The following is a 22070-nucleotide window of genomic DNA, read 5'->3' on the forward strand; positions in this document are numbered from 1 at the left end:
TTCTTAAAGATTTTTCAGGTACCAGAGTTGAGAAAGGTCTAGACTCCTTTGCCTCGATCACATTAAAACCCTTTCCAAAAGGATAGAAAGGTCGCTCTGCCCGCAATCGAGACCAAAACATAATATAGCGACATAAGCTAGGCATTCTTCCTTTTTTTTTTCTTCATCACGGCGGTAACGAGCTGTTACATACTCTACATTTACGTTGGCTATTTAAGCAAGAAATATTCTCGAACCTTTTATATTAAAGTTGGCAAACTGAATAAAAACAAACGAGGACTAAAGATGTTTGAAAGGAGAAGGCGAGCCTTGTCGTGTTACCCTTAGATAAATTAGATGTAACTTAGAATAAGTATATATAAGCAACAATTGTATAAAGAATAAAACGCCAGTCTTTTTCTCCTATCACTAAACTTCGTGTCTTCGTCGCTTTGTGCACGACAGCCTTTTGAAAATAAAGTGCACGTACCAAGCCAAAAAAAAGCAAAATAAGTAAAAAAGAGGGGTCGACCGGGGTTTGAACCCGGGGCCTCTCGCACCCAAAGCGAGAATGATACCACTTCACCATCAACCCTTTAATGGATCTGATATGCAGAGATATGATTGACGTGAGGAGTAATTAAAACTCAGTCACGTCAATTAGAGAAGTGAATATGATTGGACGGAGTACAAATAAGAAAATTGATATAAACTGAGCGACTCAAGGTGGTGTGCAATAATTTAATGAAGATAGCGGATGTTGTAATTTAGAATAGAAAAGTATTTAAGTAGTAGAAAACTTGATCTGAATAAAGGGGGCCTTTACCTGATTCCATAATTTGTACTATAAAGTCTCACCTGAAGCTTTATACTCCTCTATTCACGATATAAGTATATCAGATTGAAAATTTGAAACAAAATTATAATCATTATTTAACGTCAAGTAACTCACGTGACATAAAATTCTGTTTGTCAGTTATGGTTGGCTGCATAAGCGTTTAGCCGGTTATTGATTGATATACAATTGACATAGTTTAAAAGACCATTCAGTGAAATATGTTTTATAATAACAATCAAAGTAAAAAATTACGAGACTGTCAAAAAAAGGTTACCCTTTATTCATTCTGTGGTATTCGCTAGTTTTAATTATGAAGTAAAAGGTAAAGAATAACACAAGAGAAAATAAACACGAAAGCTTAACGAAATCAAACCACCGTCTTTATTTCTCTTTCAAAAACAAACTAAAGAAAAAGAAAAGAAAACTAAAATTACTGCTCTTAATAAAGACTTATTGTGTTTGCTGTCTACGAAATGACTGTATCGGGATCTATAGCCGACACTGATGTATTATGGTCAAATAATACTCAGTGAATCAGAGGTTTCCGTAAAAGAATAGGTCTTCCCTTTAGGTGGATAATTACTCGTCCATCCCAGAGCGGATTGATTTGTAATGTGCTATCCTGGCAGATCCAGGGTGATCATGCAGCTACATCTATAATCCAATATCTATCGGCCACCAGTTGTGTAGCTCAGATACTGTGGGAATGATTATAAATGTTGGCTAGGAAGAGATATTCGTGCGTGGTGTTCTTTTGATTGCGTGAACAGTTATTGTGTTAATAAAGAGTGATTGAGCCTTTTTTATCTCCAACCATACTTTATTTCCGGAACAGGGAGCAGTACCGTGACCTACTATGTTTTGGTTGTTGAATCAATATATCCTACGAGTACATATACCAATCCTGCTATATACCTGAATGTCATATAGCCATAGATAACCTAAGTAAAATATATTTCATAAAGATAACCTGTTCAAGTCTTATGTGAGGTAGCTAATCTCACATAAGAATTATCCTTAATCCATATTCTTTTCTTATCTTATCTTTATGTGTTATACATTTGATCTAAGGTTCAAATGTATGCAATCGAACACACCGCTTACCAAACGGGAACGAAGATATGAGCAGTACTCATATCTGAGATCAAGTTTTATTTTACATTTCGTTAGACGTTTTGAGTAATTTACTCATATAATATTGCCATCGTGCCTCAAATACGACACATTCATTGAGGAATAGGTCTTTTAAACTTTAAGTTAGTAAGACAAGATGTGTTCCAGTGAGAGTATGTTATTAACCATAAAACCCATGAGTGTATGAACCCTAGTTGTTTCTAAGTTGTTGTCTCATTATACTAGACTGGGTTGTCTCAACATATCATGACAAAAATGTTTGGTTATGATAATGAGATGTTGCTTTGGTTCCATTTGGGTTTATGTTTTTCGAAGATCAAAGATATATTCTGAGAAAAAACAAAAAGTGTAAAAGAAATCAAGAAAAAAAAAAAAGAATTAATTTAATGAGCCTATTCAATCAAGCTTTTCACACGTTTGAACCTCGTTTATCAAAAAATGTGCGTATAATGCTGTTCATTTTTTACCATAAGTCATCAATAGCAAATAAAGCTCGTACTCATGAGGTGAAGAGTTGTAATTGCTCCATTGGTGTCTATTTGATACCCATCGATACTTCTTTTGTAGTTAACATCTGCCTTTCTTGTAGTTCCTTTTGCCTGAACGGTTCTTTGATTGATATTCAATACAAGTATGTCGTATTCAACAGCATATTACTCTTGGATTATTACATAATACTGAAATAAGAGATTACGGATTCTTATGAAGGTTAGAATAACCGTGAGTGATAGATTTGTTACAACAATTCTTTTCTTTTGTGGAAGAATATTTCATCTGTATATCCGAGACAACATTGGATGAGTAATTGACTTCATTTAGAAATGAGATATTATAGTATTTGGATTTGATTAAATCAGATAACTTTATTTAGCACATCAAACCACAATACATAAATCTAATCTACTTAAGCTTTTATCTTCTAACTTGTTGATCCTTACTTTAACCCTTTACATTCTGACAGAATTCAATAAGATTGAAACGTAGACGTTAGCAGAATTAAGGAATAGTCCAGCCTGTTCGTCACGTTAGTTATAATGAATCTGCCGAAGTCTAGGTCAAAGGAACCTTTACTCAGGTCAACTCACTTACCTCCTTTCACCGATCCAATCGGTCAAGACACCGCTATAGCATGATGAACCGTGCAGTAACAATTGAGTATGTCTTTTCTTTTATCATTAGGTCATCTTGTACCTAAGAGGCTCGATAGAAAAAGTTTTTTACAATATCCACAAATATAAATAGAAGTCCTTTTTTTCCTATATGGCTTTTGTCTTCATTCTCTATCAGAATATTCTACTTAATAAAAGAAGATAACTTGGTCTTCACTGATTTCCTTTTGTTTTCTTTTTCTTATACTTTATCTTATCGTATACAACAAAGTAGATGTAAAACAAATTAGACTAACCTTCACTTCATTACCCTGAATACCAGAACTATAGACTGCCAAACAAAGGTGGTTGAGTTGTTTTTGCCTTGTAATGGCATTTGGAAATTACATTGATGTTGTGCTTTTGAGACATAACCTTGTATATTAAGGTTTGGCAGTATTGAGAAGGATGCATTCTATGGAATAGCTCATTGATAGAATATGCAGGCTTAAGCAAGTCTCTTAGTATATATTTCCTCACTAATGAGATATTTAAGTGTTGGACGATACTACTAGGTGACTTAATCTCAAGCTGAAGAGCAAATTGAATATACTCCTGCTCAGTAATATTACATGTGTCATTCACAGATTCAGGAGGCCATCTCGTAGTCTACTTCAAAACCTGAAAAAAGATAAACGAAAGCGGCGCAGCAGCGACAAAGTATGCTCTTTGTGTCTAAATTAACTATTAGTAAGGCCTAACGATTTGTCGATAATGTGCGATTGAAAATGTTCCTGCTCTTATATTAGGGATACAAAGAAAAGATAAGATTACGTGTTCCGGCTATCCCTTTTGTTTTTCAACTTGTTAAGACGTCCGATGAAACTGTCAATTTGTCGACGTACAAGCTTTTGTAGCCTGAAAGATCTGAATATCAACTAGATGTTAACAGGATGTTTCACATCAGAGTGCACAGTGCTTCATGCTGCAATATTATGCCTTGAAGTCTGTAATGGAAAGCGACGTTTGTTAATAGCTGGCTGTCAGCTGAATTCAGTGGAAGAAAAGCCTGTGCCCACATAAACATATTTCCTTATAGATATGCAAACGCTTGAGAATATTTTCGAAAAAAAAAGTAATGCAACATGAAAGAACTCTTTATTATGTAAAATAAATAATAGGTATACTAAGTAAGTGGAATATGCATTGATTTAAAGTTCTGAAAATACATACAAAACTAAAAATATACAGTATTTTGAAATATGCATTTGAACGCGCTACATAAAGGTGTGCAGCGTGTGTTTGGATTATATTGGGCTCATGTTATCGTCCCAACCTTCTGTTAAACCAAATTCCAGTTCCAACTTGGCAAATTCCATTTTATCATTCGGATACCAGTTTCCTTCTTTGTCATATAAAATACCGGTTTTCCGTATCATCTCGAAGCCCACATCTTCCAAATACAGCTCGGCAAAGGCAACATTGACTTCTTCATCCTGATTGATTAATTTTACTACAAGCTGCAGTTTCAAAGGTGACTCGGACAACCAATCTTGGACTTCATCAATTTCACCTTGAAGGAAAACACAGGTCATGTTATCCAACGCCACCCACGTGTCACTTCTGTGGTTGTTAGTATTTTCTGGAGAGTAATCGACAAGGCATTTATAATAATCATCACCAAAAGTAAAAGAAAAGTAAGCTTTTTCAATCATATCTAAGCTTGGAACAAATTTATCGACAATATTGGCAATGTGAGTAGCACTCACAATATGCAGCTGTAAAATGAATTGATCCTCTCCTGTTCCCAATGCCAAATACTTGTTGCCACCTATTGTTGTTCCAACGTCCTCATTCAAAGTACTGATACCCTCAATGTCTGCAATCTTATCATAATCTTCATCCTCTTCCTCGTCTTCATTTAATCTCACATTGTGTTGATTGGATGTTGCAGGGCTTATTAAATCTCTTACACTACTATTTGTTGAGCTGTCGTCAGAAGCTCTCAGGGTGTCGCTTAATTGTGATCTTAATTCAAAACCAAGCTCGCTACCAGCCCTACTTTCCGTGGATCTATACTGCTGAGGTTGATAATAATGCAGAGATGACGTTGGTGACCAAGCGCCGCTACTGGTACGGGGCCGGATATTTGTTGCCTCAACTGCCCGCTGCACAGATGATAGCGATGAAACTGATCTATTCACATCAAGCACTTGTTGCTGAGATAATTCTTCTGCTGACGAAGCCGCTACTGCTGCCATTGCTGAACTATGGGGCATTTCTACCAAGAATAGTCCACATTTCAATCGTGCTTTTGACTTTGTCTTGTTTCCGAACGACCGCCATTCACCTTTATCACCTACAAACCGCTCAATTTGAGCCATACGACGTTCTCCCTTTTTCATAATAACTTCCTTCGCTTCTGTTACTTTCAATTCTATGACACCCAATAGTTCTTCAGTGCTGTCCATTGATAAGCGAAATACTTCCAAAGTTACTAATGATTGTTTCTTGCGTAATCTTTTTAGATATTGATTAGAAATGTAGTAAACAAGAGTCGATTTGAACTGAGGATTTGCTGTAGACAGAGGCGTAAAAGGTGTGCAAAGAGTACTATTAATGGGAATGATATCGTCGGAATAAGGGAAGTCGAGTTTCGCTTTAACGTAGATTTCTTTGTCGTCCTGTTGTCCAAACTGATCCCCTTTAGAGATAAAAAAAGTATCTATTTAGTTTCTCTGTAACTCCAGCGTGTCCAGGAATATTTCTGACTGAAATCACCTTCTTCAATAGCAACAAGAATAGCATAATGGCAGTTTTTAGTCAAGAGTAATGAGATCATCGTGTAGACATGTATCAATTGAAAGAGAAGACAATAAGGGGGTGGGATTTCCACAATCACACCAAATTTACCGAAACCAATATCATGATAAAGGGGAAGGAAAAAGTGGCCAATCAAGTGACCGACCATTAATGTAACAAGTAAAAACTTCCAGACCCCAATAATGAGAGCCCGCCAATAAATCGGTCCATATCGCTGAGTCCGTCTCACAAAGAAGAAGACAATGATACGAGAGACGTGACATCGCGTAGACCATTAACCTTTCGTTCCTATTGTAAGCATACAAAGAATAATAATGTTCTCTCATATGCTGATTGAATCATTCTGACAAAGCTATACCAAAAAGTCTTTGATAAAACATATCTGTTTCAGTCACGGCTTTGTAATAATTGAAAATCATTTCCACATGCCAAAAAAATTACTACAGTGATACACGTAAACCATTTTGTAAACAGGAGTTTCGTCCCTCAACAAACTAAAACCTATTAATTGAGACTGGAAAACGAAGAGAAAAAAAGAGTGAAACGTATGATATAAAGGAGCATCTGATAAGAAAAACTTAATACTTCATATCCATTGAGTAAGAGTTGACGCAAGATTATAACAGGATATAGCTTAGAGCGAAAAAAGCCAGTAGGTATACGTTACCAAAACAACTTAAATGGTCAACCATAGACTGCATTTTCTAATAAGGAAGACTCCAACGCTTTATACAATTATGTTATGGTTGCAGAAACTTGACGCAGAAATTGGCTACAATAACCCAATAGCAGTTAAGCTCATACTAATCACTCTATGGACGAAAATATATAAAATTGACTGCACGTTGATGTAGTGCTTGTCTTCAACTACAACAGAGAAAACGTTTATACGAATGGGAAACTAAATGCAATACTTTACCACAATTTATTGTGTCAAGGTTAGTTGAGAACTCATTAATGCTAATTGTAACCAAAACAATATGCTTAATATCCCTTTGCATGTTTACAGCAAACTATTGTTTATAGTCAATAAACCCTTGACGAAATCTCGGCGAGTCAACAAATATAAAGCAGGTGCTCAGAACACACGTAACAACTTAACATATTATCACATTTCTATTCGGATACAATCTATTTGAAGGACTACTTTTGTTTCTCCAAATAAGGAAAAATACCCCTCTTTATTCTCGGTTTATAACACCTTTAACATATATACAACCAGGATGTGGCATTTCGTACCGCCAGCCTTCCTTCTTGAGAATCTTCAAAACCGATGGTAGCAACTTCGCCTCACCATATTGTGAGTGCTTCCCAGCTCCTGTAATGATCTTTAGAGGTCTGAATTGTTTGCGAGCTGTAACAGCAGCATGTTGATTTAATAATTATCGAATTATAAAGCACGTGAATTTTAGAGCACTTATCATTAGCATATTTGCAAAAATTCACTTTGAGTATATTCAACTTACCGGCTTGCATTTGACTTCTTGAATACCATTGATTCAGCCCCTCTCTTGTTAAGACTTGTGCTTCAGCTACTGTCAATCCATGCAAATCCAACAGATGGTCGTCCATTTCTTTTACTCGGTGTCTCCTGACTGTAGCTCTTGCTGCTCTCATATTCCAATCTTTCGCCTGTGCATCCAATTGTCTCGCCGTATCTGAGTAATAAAATGCAATACCTCCCTCTCCTGGTCCTTTATTCTTTGCTGCTCTGTAGGCTGCTGCTGCCTTCTTAAACAATTCATTTCTCTCTAAAATCAGTTGCATTGCAATATCTCTGCAATCCTCGGGATCATCTTCAATGTAAGAGTCTTGATTGTGGATCAATAAATAATCAGGTATGACGGGTATGTCGCGTTTCTTTGCCTTAGCGTGAATTAATTCGTTTTCTCGTGCAATTTTTTTGAGACGCGCCTCCAATTCTATTTGACTCACATCAAATGAAAGGAAGTGCTCAATGCCAATTTGAACAAGTTGTTCAATCGTCTTGGGTTTCTTATCATCTTTATGCTGTAGAACAACTCCAAGCGCAACGTTAGCAACTTCTTCCGATGAACGATCTTCCATAATTAACCCCAAGTCTTTCTTCACTTGAATACATTGTTTTAGGACTGGCCAGGTCAATTCATGCTCTGGATGAGATTCTGGATGCTTTTCCATTAGTAACTTGACTGAAGCAATCATGTTGCCACGACAATGCTGAGTACAGTGCAAAATTGTAGAGTAGGGAACTGTAGGAAAATAGGACTGAAGTTTCTTAATGAGTGGGTCATACTGGTGCCAAAAATTAAAGGGTACAGTAGCTAATTCATGTTGATAATATTCTGCTTCTTCTTCTGCTTGCTGTTTAGCCATGATGCTCCTCATATTTTGAGCAACTGCACCGGGATTTGAAGCATTCCCTTGCGAACTGGCGATGGTAGGAAGTTGACCGGAAGACCAAACGGTATTTGTGCTGTTCTTATTTTTGTTGCTATTCTTCTTCCTCCTGTTTTGCTCTGGAAGAACTTCGCTCCTCAAATTTCCTGTTTTTGCATTCTCTGGTGCATAGTCTCCACTCTGAACATACTCTCTATTTAGGAGAAGATCTGTTGCTTTCTCTACGTCATTATCTTGTGATTCAAGTGCTTCCACAAGTTCATGAGCTGGTATAGTAGGGAAACAGGTGAGGAGAAATTGAACATTTTCATCCTCTATTTCTGAAGTCAAAAGAGAGGCTGAGGTATCTGACGTATTGATAGTCGTGGTGTCTTTAGCTGCTGAGGTGACCGCAATTGCAGTTGTTTTTGCCGGTTCATCAAGCTGCAAATTTTGCATAGATCGCAACGTTTCGTCTTGTTCTTCCAAAGTCTGATCGACCTCTTTGGCTAAGGCCGATAATAACTTGAATGCGGCATCATAATTTTGCGAATCGTTCCAAATAGCATGGATAAGTGTTTGGTCAAGAGGTGGGCAAAAGGTTGCCTAGCAACAGCAAACAGTTGGAAGGCAAAAATTAAGCTGCTCTATAGTTTTTCTAATAGGAAGTCCAGTAGTGCGCATTTATTATACGGGTTGCTAACCTGTAATTTTGCTTCGTCTTCTTTCAACTTATTTCTCAAGTCATCCTGGGTTTTTCTGGCAGTGGTCTTCCTTTTTCTATGCTGTAAAGGTGTGTATTGATTGTCTTGTAGTCTTCCCATCACTAAGAATGCGACGATATTTCATTATTTTCTTTCGTGTGGAGATAAAAGTGAAAAAAATGAGCATGAATTAAACTGACCTTAAAAATATGTTGGGCAAAATGTTTCGTTACCATACATATCGTCGTACACTTTGGATGATGAGGCCCTTTCAAAAAGATATAGCAATATACATTGGATTAAAGTATATATGGAATATACTGTTCACAATGCATATTGCTCCTGCAACAGAGAGCATTGTGTCACTTGTGTAGTGAATGACATACTTTGTATCCTCAGACGCTGTTGCTAAAAGCTTTAGTTTTATTTGCGTGCAGTCAGCTGGCATAATCTGTATTGATAGTTTAGAGTCTAACAATGTATACAAAGTCTTTTCCATTACGCCCATCATAGGTTGCGGAAGAGTAATCACATAATAGTAGACATACGTGGATCAATAGAGCTAAGCCACAAAACGGACGAATGCACGCTTCAAAATTAAACCTATCGGCGGTCATTCAATGGCTCGGAGAGGAGCCATGCTGGGCTGTATCAAAAGCACTTAGGCTTCATACGACCATTTGAATCTTCCTTTTTTAATCCCTTGATAAATATCTCACAATGGTATGCAGTACTATACACTTAAGAATATACATCCATCATTCAACAATCATTCAGACATTTTGTGAACCGAGAATGGATGGATGTATAAAGATGAGAAAAATCACTTTGCTAAACAGTATTTGTTGAATTGCACAATGTAGGGTCGTGGTCCTAAGAAACATATGAAGCGTTTGGCAGCTCCCAAGCATTGGATGCTTGACAAGCTTTTGGGTATGTTAAGAACACAGTATATATATATTTCTACTACGTTGATTCTCGGCACTTGGATGTGATGCAGTATAGTGGATCTAAATCAATTCTGTGGAAATGAATTTGTCCAGATCGGCTGCATCACTTATAAAGCAAATGATGTCTGAAAGATCGTACTTCTTTCTGCATGAGTTTCATAGTAGAAATGTTGTGAATGTTGTGATTTATCAATAGATGGTTGAGTGCTCATCTGCTATTTACTTTACGATCAATAGGTTCTTATGCCCCTAAGCCCAGCGCCGGTCCCCACAAGCAACGTGAGTGTCTCCCCTTGATCGTCTTCATCCGTAACCGTTTGAAGTACGCTCTCAATGGCCGTGAAACCCAAGCCATTCTCATGCAACGTTTGGTCAAGGTTGACGGTAAGGTCCGTACCGACTCCACCTTCCCCGCTGGTTTCATGGATGTTATCACCATCGAAAAGACTGGTGAAAACTTCCGTCTCGTCTACGATGTCAAGGGTCGTTTCGCCGTCCACCGTATCACCGACGAAGAAGCCAAGTATAAGCTCTGCAAGGTTAAGAAGGTCCTTGTTGGTTCCAAGGGTGTTCCTTACATCACCACCCACGATGGCCGCACCATGCGTTACCCCGATCCTTTGATCAAGGTTAACGATACCGTCCGTTTCAACTTGGAAAACAACAAGATCGAAGAATTCGTCAAGTTCGAAGTTGGTAATGTTGTTATGATCACCGGTGGTCGTAACATTGGTCGTGTTGGTCAAATTGTTCACCGTGAACGTCACATTGGTGGTTTCGAAATTGTCCACATCAAGGATGCTTTGGATCGTGTCTTCGCTACCCGTATTTCCAACGTTTTCGTCATTGGTCAAGGTAACAAGCCTATGATCTCTCTTCCCAAGGGTAAGGGTGTCAAGCTCTCCATCACTGAAGAACGTGATCGTCGTAGAGCCGCTGCTGCCAGCAACTAAATTATTTCTTAGCTCGGTTTAAATAACTTTGAAAGAGATTTTTTGGAATAAAATTATTATTATTCTGTGATTCGTAAAAATACATTATTGCTTCCGCAGTTATGGAGTATAGAAAGATTGGGATGGATAGCTCTGAAACGGCAGGAGGAGTTAGGGGGGGGTGATAGTGACAATAGAGAAACTTTTACAAAAAAGGTGCTTTTCGATAGCGATATTAGCGAAGTATTTTTGAAAGCGTTCAAAAAGGAGTAAGAAGGAGTATTGTCAACTGACATTGCTATCAGGAATATAAATTGAACTCATAGTTCAAAATTGTGATCCCAAGATCATTGATCACACTTTACCCAGCCTTTCTTCTAAAATGTCTACAAACATAGAATGGAAATTATCGACGTCCTTGAAGCCTAGGTATGCCAAAAGGAAGCTACTTACATAATCAATTCTACTTTGTGTTTGTCATTCTTTTATAACCACTTACTTGGGAAGTAATTCACATCAACGACAAAATAAGCATTTGTTTTTGTTTGTAGTAACACATCAAATCCGAAGAAGGTAAGCCCCTGAATTTTGGAGTCAACAGACAGATCAACAAATAATAAGGTTAATTCAGGAAGTCAGTCAAAATCGTCCTTTTCAGGATAAAATTACCAATTGCTGATGTAGGCTGTCGGCTATTCTTTGCAATCTATGATTGTCCAGAACTGCTTTTTTATGGTCGTGTATCGCTCCAGGATCTTCTCTGACGAATACTTTATCTAACTCATCTGACAATTCTATGTCTGTTTCGAAACTTTTTGGTAATGTTTGACTATCGAAATGAACCACATCTGCCGTATGATCTAAATTTTTGAAGGAAGGCCGCGTAGAAGCTGTGATTTGTCCTTGAGCAACGTAAACTTTAACAATAATCCCATCATGCTGTACGAATTCTTGTAATATGACAGACTCTGATTTGAACCAATCCTTTATATTTAACATCTGTTGGGGAGATGGTACCAGTGTCATTTGATGAGCTTCCGTTGAGGAGCATGCTGCCCGTCGTTTGCATATGATCTAAAGTTTACAATAGAGCCCGGAAATAGCACTTAATTGAAGGACATCAAACCTTTGCTGATTATTGTCTCAAACTTACTGGAAATTTGATATCCATATTGTCCCGCCAGTCGTCAATAGAGTCTAAGGTGATGCTTTTCGGAACATAGAATAACGGTGTTCCGTCTATTATAATATTCATGAATACCAAGTTTAAGCTAAACTTCATAAACTGTATCTGTTCGTACCTGTGTTTTTTTGTTTCGAGCACATTTCAGTATGTTGGTATAAGTGCATTCTATCCAATACCTTTTCGATATTCGTCCAAGTATCAATGATGATCACGTCGGGATGCTCTTTGGTGTATGTCTGTTAATTTTAAATTTGTCAATCTATTGCAAGTGGAACGAAAAACGTTGTGGTTATTTTGTGGTAAACAGATAACTTACAATGAAACGTTGATACAAATTTCGCGCTTCAATGTCACCGCGCTCTATTTTAGCAACGAGATCTGTCATCTTATGGACAATGAGGTCTAGCTTTTCCACTTGATCTTCTATGGGCTTTGACAGATCTATGTGTATTATTCGAATGTTTCGCTTCCTAGCAAAAAAAATAAAAAAATAAATTGTTATCTTAAGAACAGGAAGGATAGCTATGAGCAAAATAAACGTATACTACACTACATTGCATAATCTTCAAGACCAATGAAGCCAGAACGCTTGATTTTCTTCCGTGTAAAGATCAACCCGACTGTCTTGATGTCAATGCTCATCGAACTATTTATATGTTTTATGTACAAGTGATTGGATATAATACAGAAATATAGCACAAAGTGGGAAAAGAAAAAGAACAAGAAAATACCATAGCTGGGTTCACGCTACTGCCCTTTTCAATGTACACTTTTTCTTACTGGCACATGAAACAGAGATAATTGTTACACAATCAGACACTGTCTGGATTAAAATCCGACGAAAGGGCCGCTTAGATCAAAAATAGAACAAAGCTATTTTTCTTCCAAGCATCTGGCCCCATGTGTTGGAAACCTCTTTTAGACCTAGGTGGGGGTTTGAAGCCATCAATCTACACTGCCAAATTTTCGTGAGTAAACCAGCTACTTGATTCTTAATGAATATCTCCTTTGAATGAACTATCATAAATAATGTCATCTATTTACATCACTTGCTGCTTATTTCGTTTCGCATCTTGACTGATTAAAAGAAGGACAGTTAAGCATACTGTAACTTTGCAATAGACACAAACGGCTACAGCAACAGTGTATATTGCCATGGGTAAAGATGCCGATATAAATCAAGGTTAATTACTCTCCAGAATTCCTTGGCAAACAGCAAGGAGAAGATGTCCCTATACAGGGCTAAAGAAGCGCTTCTACCAACAAGAATTTCAGTTAGCTTAATCTACACACTCTTTCAACACTATTTCCGTTGGTGTATGGTCCTGGGACTGATCCAATGCCAATAGTCTAGTCATATTTGTACTTCAACGGTAGCCAAGGTGGTACCCATATTTTAGTTTCATCACATAAAGACAAAGAGGAAGGTTGTTTTACCGACCCGAAAATAAAGCATCACACACTAACGGACGCAAAGCCAAGAATTGACTTTATTAGACAAATTGTGCAAACTGTGAGTCAATATTTGCCGGTTGTATTTTTTTGCAAAAGCTGGTTACAGAAACGAATGAGGTGTCGGTTGAATATCCGAACAAGTGTTCAATTTTGATTGGCTTACTCTGTTTAAGTCTCTACCGTATAAACTGAGAATTTACTTATCTTGCGCAGCTTTTTTTTGTTTTTTTCTTTTCTTTAGTCGACTTTAACCTTTTTCTATCATTATCCATTGAGTGGTTTGGGTATTTTTTTTTTTCACAATGATCAACACCGAGTGTCATAGTAGTTCCAGCAACACCAACAACAGTTCCGGCAGTAACATTGAGAACGTTAGTGATCCACTTACTCAGTTACTGTCTTTGCCAGTCAGCTTTTCAGTTGATCCTTTGATGACAAGTTCAAGTGTATCGACTGTCACTACTGTAGAGGCTACTACCATGGCAAGCTCTATATGTTCGCCTAATGCAACAAATATGTCTAGAAAACGTAGCATTTCTCCTTGTCAATCTACTCGTATGAAGAAGGATACTACTAATTCTGTTGTCACATTGAAAAAGTCCAGGGTAACATTGGATGACAAAGATCAAAAGACAAAAGAAAGGTAACTCTACTTATTAGTCTTACAGATTTACGCTCAACCAGGAGCTAACATGTAAAATTCTTTTTTTATAGAATTTTGCGTAATCGTGCAGCAGCTCAAGAATCGCGTGATAAAAAACGACGATACATTGCAGAGTTAGAAAGCAATAACCAAAGACTTCTTCATGAAAATGATGTAATGAACAAACGTTTGAGAATGCTCGAAGAACAAAATGCATTATTGCAATCACAGTTGGATACATTTGCTCGACAATTAACCAATATACAAGCAGTTCAACAGCTACAGCAACAACAACCTGCTATGAATGATACTACTACTACTACTACTACTACTACTACTTCTCTGAATGCTCACAACAGTAAATTCAATGCGATCAGTCCAATTTTGTTCAACGACTTTTGCGATTCAGCACGGATCGCGAAGAAGGAAGGATTATCAAACTGTAGGAACCTTTTACTTGTTGTCTCGACAAGAAGATGATTCAGATGCCAACAGATAGCTATATGAAAAAGATTGCCCAAAAGTCTACTCACTCTTACAACAATTACCCAATCCACATACCCAAACCACTCAATGGATATTCCATCTGTTGAATCATCTTTCCTATTGTCTTACCAAGTTTAGTTTTCTATTTTGTTTATGTTAATCTCTTCTTTTTCCCTGCAGCGGAGGTTGTTAATCAAAATTGTAGTGATCTGCAGCGAACAACGACTGTCACCGAGAAACCAGAGGATTTAGTTTTATTAACAGCACCTTTCATTAACGCCAGCAAATTACCGTCACCAATGCTCTCTCCTTCATTTTCATCTGAAGATGAAGAAACTGTGTATTCGCCAAACACAATGGTCAAGCAAGATTTTCAATTGCTGGATGATCTATTTGATTGGGATGGCCAACAAGCAGTGAACAATAACATTCGTACAACCACATCTTCAGCTTCGACTGCGTCCACGTCGCCAGCAGTAGATTATGGTAGCTTCTTGTGTTAATTCTGTTCGATAGTTGTACGCTTTCAAAGCTTATGTATCTTGGCCGGATTTCGTATTTCATCAATTATTTATGCATTATGTTTCATTTCTTCTTTTTTTCGCTCATTCATCATTCGAATACAGTCTCTGCTCACTTTTTACTATTTACACAAAGGTCTTAATAATATACATTTATTTCAATTTGTATTGCTTTGTTATTTTGCTTTTGCTTATCCCATCAAAAATTTGTAATAAAAAATTTTTGTTGCAAGCCTTTTTTTAATCTGTAAACAAGTATCTGATATCATTAAAATAAGTATGGTTTAAAGCATCTTTTGCATTGATTCTAAGTTGAGGTTGATATTGCAGCATTCGATTTAGTAAGTCTAGACCACTCGGTTCAATGTTCGGCAACACTTGTGATATATGCTGCGGCGGATAGACAACTTGAGGGGGTTTATATTCTGGTAACTGGGTTATATTTGGCCACGTTTGCTCAGTTGGTGTACCTAACAGGCGGAAAATCTTTTGCAATTGGTCCTCATTCGTAGTGCCGGGAAAGAGCGGTCTTCCCGTATACATTTCTGCCATAATACATCCTGCTGACCAAATATCAATGGAAGTTGAATACATACGAGATCCCAGCAAAACGTCAGGTGCTCTGTACCATAGTGTTACCACTTCGTTGGAGAACGTATTGACGGGAATGCCGAAAGCACGTGCTAAACCAAAATCGCCCAATTTCAGCTGTCGATGTTTGTTGATGAGTAAGTTTTGAGGCTTTAAATCGCGGTGAAGGACTCGATTCTCATGGCAATAGGCAATGCCTCGCAAAAGTTGGTACATGAACGATTTGATGGTAGTGGCATCAAGTGCTGACCCACCTGTACCTGTATTACTGTTGCCTCCTACTAAGGCCGCATTATTATTCGAACGCGCTGCTGAATCCATATAGCGTTTTAAATCTTGGTCCATATACTCAAAAACGAGCATCAACTTATTTTCTGTGTGAACAACATCCAAAAGTCGCATAATATTGGGATGTTTGAGTTCTTTCATTAGTGAAATTTCTCGAATGGCGGTAGAAGGAGCACCTTCCTCTGGATCCAGTTGAATTTCTTTGAGGGCTACGATTTCTCCTGTAAGTTTGCTTTTGCCTTTGTAAACAGTGGCGTAAGTGCCTTCGCCAAGCTTTTCAAGACGAGAGTATCGCTGATCAGGAGGAAAATTGTTGGTGTTGATAGCCATTGAGTTTTGAGTTGTTTAAACAAAGAAAGAAAAAGTTGCTAAGCTTCTTCCCTTTCATAGTAGTTATTATTAAAGATTCAATGCCAGCAATAAAAATAATTTGTTTTCTAAGAATAGCAAGCAAATGGCGTCTTCTATTTGCAAATACATCCTGATTTAAAACTATGTACGAATACATGGATGCAAGATTATACTAAAAATTATTCTTTCAAAGGATATCTATGTGAGTGATGAATAGTTTATGATATAATGGCTTTCTCCTTCTTTTAAAAGAAGGGTTGGGGGGGTTTGCTAGATGAAACTGAGGTCACCAGGCTTTAACGATGTTTGAATTTGCCATTTGACAAGACTTTGCCAAGTGTTAAACTGGCTAACGTTCTCCCAACATTGAGATGTTATTACTCAAGTTGGATTTTCTGAAATCGCATTTTTGGCGAGCGTTGTTATGACGTGCAGCATTTGATAAATGTTGTAATATCATCCCCTTACAAAAGCGCGATCTCTCTTCGGAATACCATTTTTTTCCCCTCAACTACCTCACTTCCTTATAAAGGCCAGCGAGGTATCTTTACCGCTATGCTTCAATTAAGTCAGTATAGTCAGAGATTCAATGTCAATATTTAGCAAACATTACTTATTATTCAATTGGGTTCCTTTCTGGATACACTGCCTCTGATTCACCACCATTCATCATTCGGTTATTTAGCTTCTTTTTATTCAATCAAATCTCAACTGTCTGTATTGTAGCAGACTCACAACGATTCACTGTTATCCTGCCGTGACAGCTAAGCAAACAAATACCGTACTTCATCAAAATAAGCATGGTCCAAGGCATCCTTCGCTGTAATCCTCATCTGTGGCTGATATTGCAGCATCCTGCTCAATAAATTAATACCATTTGGGTCGACAGCAGGAAGAATCTGTGACATATGCTGAGCAGGATACACGACTTGTGGTGGTTTATACTCTGGTAGTTGCGCTATGTTTGGCCACGTTTGCTCCGTCGGTGTTCCTAATAATCGGAATATCTTCTGCAGCTGATCGTCATTCGTGGTACCGGGGAAAAGTGGTTTTCCAGTATACAATTCTGCCATAATACAGCCCGCTGACCAAATATCAATGGATGTTGAATAAGTGCGGGATCCTAGAAGAACGTCCGGTGCACGATACCACAAAGTAACGACTTCATTGGAGAACGTGTTGACGGGAATGCCAAACGCACGGGCCAAGCCAAAGTCGCCTATCTTCAGTTGGTGATATTTGTTGATCAAAAGATTTTGCGGTTTGAGGTCGCGGTGTAAGACGCGGTTCTCATGGCAATAAGCAATACCTTTCAAAAGTTGATACATAAATGATTTGATGGTATTAGGGTTGAGTATACTGCCACTAGTTGAGTTCGCCCCATTGCTACTCGTACTGTTATTATTCGTAGAAGGATTACGAACCCGAGCATCAATGTATTTTTTAAGATCTTGATCCATAAATTCAAACACTAAAACAAGCCGACTATCGGTGTGAATGATGTCTTGTAGATGAACTATATTGGGGTGCTTGAGTTCTTTCATCAATGATATTTCTCGAATCGCCGTAGAAGGTGCACCTTCCTCTGGATCGAGGTGGATTTCTTTCAGGGCCACAATTTCGCCTGTCATGTTGTTTTTGCCCTTAAAAACTGTTGCATATGTTCCCTCACCCAGTTTTTCCATTCGGTTATATCGTTGGTCTGGTGGCAAAGTATTTATAGCATTGTTACTATTCGACATCTTTATGGCGGAAATGTAAATAGTGGTTGTTTCTGTAGAAACTTCAGATGGAAAAAATGTAGAAGAGAAAGAAAAGTAAAGCAAAGAATTACAGGGGCTAAATCGAGAGAAATGGTTATGTAACTTATTGGAAACGACGTACACTTGGGATGCTTGAGCTTTCGCAACGATAACAATATGTGATGCGCTGAAATTAAGGGGCAAAAAAAGTAACCAAGCGTCGGGCTTTCCTAAATGAGTGAGCCTTGGTTCATGCAGACGCTTTTTCATTTTGTTATTTTTGTCTTACTTGCCTAATGAAGACGAATGTTTACCACTTTGAATCATATATGTTTTGCTTTGATTCACGTAAATTGTATATATTCATCATGATTATTGTCAAGCTTAATTTTTTTTTTTTTTTTTTTTTTTTTTTTCGGTCTTTCTCAATTCAATTCTGATAAGCGTCCTTCATTCGTTTATTTTTTGCACAAATCTGTTACTTCCAAAAATCAAGTTCTAATCATGACGAACAAACATAGCAGCCCAATAAATAATCTTTCAGCCCGTATTGCCAAAGAGCAGCGATTGTTCAAACAATTAACAAATAAGGATGCATTATCAGATGCATTAATGTTAGTTTACCGTAATGCAATGAAGCGGCAGAACGACGATGACGATTTAAATGCTGAAGCTCTTAATAAGTTCATTCAACTATGTACAGCTTTGATTATACACTTTTTTGTTTTGTTCAAAGGCAGTTGACTAATATCTTCTTTTTTGTGATTATATTTTTACAAAGATAAACCTGTATATCATGATCTTAACAAATCAAAACTGTCCTTAAAGGACTTTGAAGTAATACACAAAGACATATTTGCCAAAGGTGCTTTTGGAAAGGTCACGCTTGTTAGAAGTAAACATGACAAAGACAATGATAACATTTATGCAATGAAAACATCTAGCAAATCAAAGCTACGAAAACAATTGGATCGATCATCGCCCTTAGAAGAAAGGTTGGTTTTGGCATCGAACAATGACGATAAAAATAATGAAGCATGGTTACCTCACTTGTATGCTGCTTTCCAAGATGAAAAGAACCTATATCTCGTCATGGAATATGCACCAGGGGGAGACCTTCAAGGACTTATGGAACGAAGATCTTATCAACCATTCACGGAAGCAGAAGCCAAATTCTACTGCGCAGAACTTATTTTGGCCATTGATCAGGTACATCAGTTGGGCTACATGCATCGCGACATAAAACCTGGAAATATTTTGATCGATAGTAAAGGTCACATCAAACTAGGCGACCTTGGTTCATGTATCTTTTCGGACACAAGGGTAACAATATCAAGTTTGATTAGATCTGTCATAAAGTTGCTTAAAACTAACGAGCAACTGATGCCATCAGGATTACTTGTTGATGGTAGGAACGATGCCGTACGTCTCGCCAGAAATGTGTGATTCTGAAGGATTGAATGCTTCAATAGGACCTGCTTATGGTCCCGAAGTAGACTGGTGGTCTATGGGTGTTGTTTTGTATGAAATGCTACTGGGAGAACGTCCATTTAAAGGGAGCGATGTCAAAATACAAATGGACCTTGTTAATCCAAAGGTAGAACTTTTACTGAGTATAACTTGCTGATAAAGAGTCGAAAAAATTGATGAACTAAGTACGTCGTGTAATACTATTAGATATCCGTTCAGTTCAAGTCGAACATAAATCTATCTGCTGAAGCCAAAGATTTACTATCAAGGTGAGTTACTAACAGTGTTATGGTTGTTCTTGCTGCATCCATTCTCTGATAGTATCCCCTTAAGGTTATTAGAAAAAGATAAAGCCAAAAGATTAGGCTGTAATGGGTCAGAAGAAATTAAATCCCATCCCTTTTTCAAAGACATCAATTGGAATACGATACGGACAGAAGCAGCACCGCCTTTCGTCCCTTCCATCAGCGCATCAGATGACATACAGTATTTCTCTGTTAGTAATGATAGTGGAGACGATACAATTGACACTAAAAGCGAAGAAATTGAAGAGGAGGCACAACACACCGACGAAATAGACGATATTCTTAGCAGAGAGTATGCGTTTATTGGCTATACATTTTCATGTAGTAGCCAGAATATTCAAAAATCCTTCTTTGAAAAGCCAGTCAAATCTGGGAGTAATCAAGAATTCATTGCTCAATATAGACAAAGATTGAGCGGCTTTGATCCTAACAAATGGGAAGATGAAAAGAACAAATTGAATCAATTACATGAGGCAGAAATCAAACGACTCAATAGCGAACATTCCGAAGAAATAGCTCGAATAACAACAGCATTTGAGGAGATAGAAGCCACTCTATTAAAACAAAACCAAGAACTGCAGTTGAACGTAGAAACTTTATCATTGGAATTGCAAAAGAAAGAAGAAGAAATTCAGAATACATTAAGAAGGGAACAAGAAACAGCTCTCGAGTCTATGACAACCATCACAGAATTGCAGGAAAAGTTATCGGTGCTTTCCGACAAGAAGGATCAGTCGCCGACATCTGTCGGTCGTATGCAAATTTTACAGACCCAACTGAAAGAGTTAGAATTGTCGCATACTGATTTACAAAAGAGCAATAAATTACACGAACAACAGATTGAAAGGCTTGAAAAGGAACGCATAGACCTGCGTGCCACTTTAAACGCATTGCAGAAGGAAAACGAACAATTGAAAGATGATGGAAATGAAAGAATCAAATACACCGAACTACAATCTGTCATAGAACAACAAATTGGAAAATTGTCAACTCTCGAAAAGGAGCTTCAAGCTAATAATGATAAGTGTACATTTTATGAGCAACAGATTGAAGAATACCAAAATTACATCGATCAACTTGAGCACAACAGATATCAAACAAGGGCTTTGAATGATGGAAAAGCAAAAGATAAAGAATTGGCATTTGAACAACTACGACAAACGAATGAGGTTCTCCAAAATGAATTAGAGGAACAAAAGGAACAAGTTGAAAAGCTCAAAGAGCATTATAATCAAGAGCTACAGGAGCAGCGCGATGACCACAGAGCAAAGTTAAAAGAAACTCAAATGGATTATGAAAGACTGAGAAAAGAACTCGAATTCTATAGAAAGCAATCTTCAAACCAGAGCGCCCATTTTGAACGAGATAGGACAACGACTGCTCCGACAACTGAAGAATCTACAACAAAACAATTAAGTGACGCGAGCGCGTCTCAAAATGATAAATCCATACTAACTGTTATGTGGAAGCGTGACAAAGATGCTTTGAGAAGAGTGAACGAAGCACTAGAAATCTCTGAAAGTAATTTTGCTCTAGCGAGACAACAAGTCTTACGTCTTCAGCGTGAAATAATCTACTTGCAAAAGCAAATTCATAAATCAGAAACCCACAGTACGCTCTCTGAAAGAAACAGTGGCAGCAGCCAAGAACATTCTGTTGCAAGTCGAACAGCAGAGATGAAGTGTGGCAGTACAAAAGAGTCAACAATGTTTACCAAACGAAGCAAAAAACCTCTACCTTCTCCAATTGTGACAACGACCGGATCAACTGACACGTCAAACATAATGACTGGCCATTCTGAAGCTCAATCCAAATCTCCGCAAGGAATTTCATTGAACAAGGACACAGCTTCCAATGATTTAAAATTAGCTCGACAAAGGTACGTTCAAATTTAGAGGAAGCCTCCTATGTATACCTTCCAAGAAAGTTGTATAATTGACATGACTTTCATCATTATGCTATCAGCAAACTGAATGATAATATCACTGAGCCTTCTATTATCGAACAAATTGAGAAAGAAGAGATATATATTTGCAGTACAGAAAAAATAATCGCTGCACGTGCACGGTTGAATAGACCAAAAAGTGATTTCGATCAAAGTCTGAAAGAATCTGTGGAGCAAGCTTACAAAACATTATCTCTCTTGCATAGTCAACAGGAGAAAAAGGTAAGCCTCAATACCAATGTGCATCATATTTCCTGTAAGCTGATTGGTTATTGGTTATG

At 37.6% G+C, this 22070-nt stretch overlaps 8 protein-coding genes and 1 non-coding gene across 9 annotated transcripts; 3 read left to right on the plus strand and 6 right to left on the minus strand.

Moving 5' to 3' along the window:
* Nucleotides 1-502: 502 nt before the first annotated feature.
* On the minus strand, nt 503-574 carry BDF20DRAFT_t74. Its single transcript has one exon. It is a non-coding gene; the product is annotated as a tRNA-Pro (tRNA).
* A 3605-nt stretch (nt 575-4179) lies between these two features.
* Nucleotides 4180-6098, minus strand: BDF20DRAFT_863804 (uncharacterized protein). The gene is made up of 2 exons (XM_053080697.1): nt 5821-6098; nt 4180-5743 (listed from the first exon to the last, which is right to left on the minus strand). The coding sequence occupies exons 1-2, from the start codon at nt 6008-6010 to the stop codon at nt 4347-4349; spliced, it is 1587 nt and encodes a 528-aa protein (XP_052937117.1). The 5' UTR covers nt 6011-6098; the 3' UTR covers nt 4180-4346.
* Nucleotides 6099-6971: 873 nt separating this feature from the next.
* On the minus strand, nt 6972-9142 carry BDF20DRAFT_863806 (uncharacterized protein). Its single transcript, XM_053080698.1, has 2 exons — nt 7329-9142; nt 6972-7216 (listed from the first exon to the last, which is right to left on the minus strand). The coding sequence occupies exons 1-2, from the start codon at nt 8677-8679 to the stop codon at nt 7044-7046; spliced, it is 1524 nt and encodes a 507-aa protein (XP_052937118.1). The 5' UTR covers nt 8680-9142; the 3' UTR covers nt 6972-7043.
* A 482-nt stretch (nt 9143-9624) lies between these two features.
* BDF20DRAFT_863810 (40S ribosomal protein S4-A) lies at nt 9625-10907 on the plus strand. Its single transcript, XM_053080699.1, has 3 exons — nt 9625-9647; nt 9788-9857; nt 10112-10907. Exons 1-3 carry the CDS (start codon nt 9645-9647, stop codon nt 10825-10827), a joined length of 789 nt encoding a protein of 262 aa, XP_052937119.1. The 5' UTR covers nt 9625-9644; the 3' UTR covers nt 10828-10907.
* Nucleotides 10908-10993: 86 nt separating this feature from the next.
* Nucleotides 10994-12656, minus strand: BDF20DRAFT_435391 (inositol-tetrakisphosphate 1-kinase). The gene is made up of 7 exons (XM_053075448.1): nt 12546-12656; nt 12309-12458; nt 12108-12228; nt 11960-12045; nt 11476-11880; nt 11306-11387; nt 10994-11231 (listed from the first exon to the last, which is right to left on the minus strand). Exons 2-7 carry the CDS (start codon nt 12375-12377, stop codon nt 11161-11163), a joined length of 834 nt encoding a protein of 277 aa, XP_052937120.1. The 5' UTR covers nt 12378-12458; nt 12546-12656; the 3' UTR covers nt 10994-11160.
* A 733-nt stretch (nt 12657-13389) lies between these two features.
* Nucleotides 13390-14723, plus strand: BDF20DRAFT_435208 (uncharacterized protein). The gene is made up of 2 exons (XM_053075447.1): nt 13390-14090; nt 14162-14723. The coding sequence occupies exons 1-2, from the start codon at nt 13750-13752 to the stop codon at nt 14568-14570; spliced, it is 750 nt and encodes a 249-aa protein (XP_052937121.1). The 5' UTR covers nt 13390-13749; the 3' UTR covers nt 14571-14723.
* Nucleotides 14724-15337: 614 nt separating this feature from the next.
* On the minus strand, nt 15338-16306 carry BDF20DRAFT_817304 (serine/threonine-protein kinase pef1; the record flags this gene model as incomplete). Its single annotated transcript, XM_053077240.1, has 2 exons — nt 15338-15948; nt 15994-16306. 2 exons carry the CDS (start codon nt 16304-16306, stop codon nt 15338-15340), a joined length of 924 nt encoding a protein of 307 aa, XP_052937122.1.
* A 785-nt stretch (nt 16307-17091) lies between these two features.
* Nucleotides 17092-18069, minus strand: BDF20DRAFT_912123 (serine/threonine-protein kinase pef1; the record flags this gene model as incomplete). Its single annotated transcript, XM_053083916.1, has 1 exon — nt 17092-18069. One exon carries the CDS (start codon nt 18067-18069, stop codon nt 17092-17094), a length of 978 nt encoding a protein of 325 aa, XP_052937123.1.
* Nucleotides 18070-18573: 504 nt separating this feature from the next.
* On the plus strand, nt 18574-19696 carry BDF20DRAFT_818652 (kinase-like domain-containing protein; the record flags this gene model as incomplete). The annotated part of the gene is made up of 3 exons (XM_053077393.1): nt 18574-18766; nt 18851-19392; nt 19463-19696. 3 exons carry the CDS (start codon nt 18574-18576, stop codon nt 19694-19696), a joined length of 969 nt encoding a protein of 322 aa, XP_052937124.1.
* Between the last annotated feature and the right edge of the window lie 2374 nt (nt 19697-22070).

Source organism: Mycotypha africana (genome assembly GCF_025528875.1).
Source record: "Mycotypha africana strain NRRL 2978 chromosome Unknown BDF20scaffold_4, whole genome shotgun sequence".
Taxonomy (NCBI): domain Eukaryota; kingdom Fungi; phylum Mucoromycota; class Mucoromycetes; order Mucorales; family Mycotyphaceae; genus Mycotypha; species Mycotypha africana.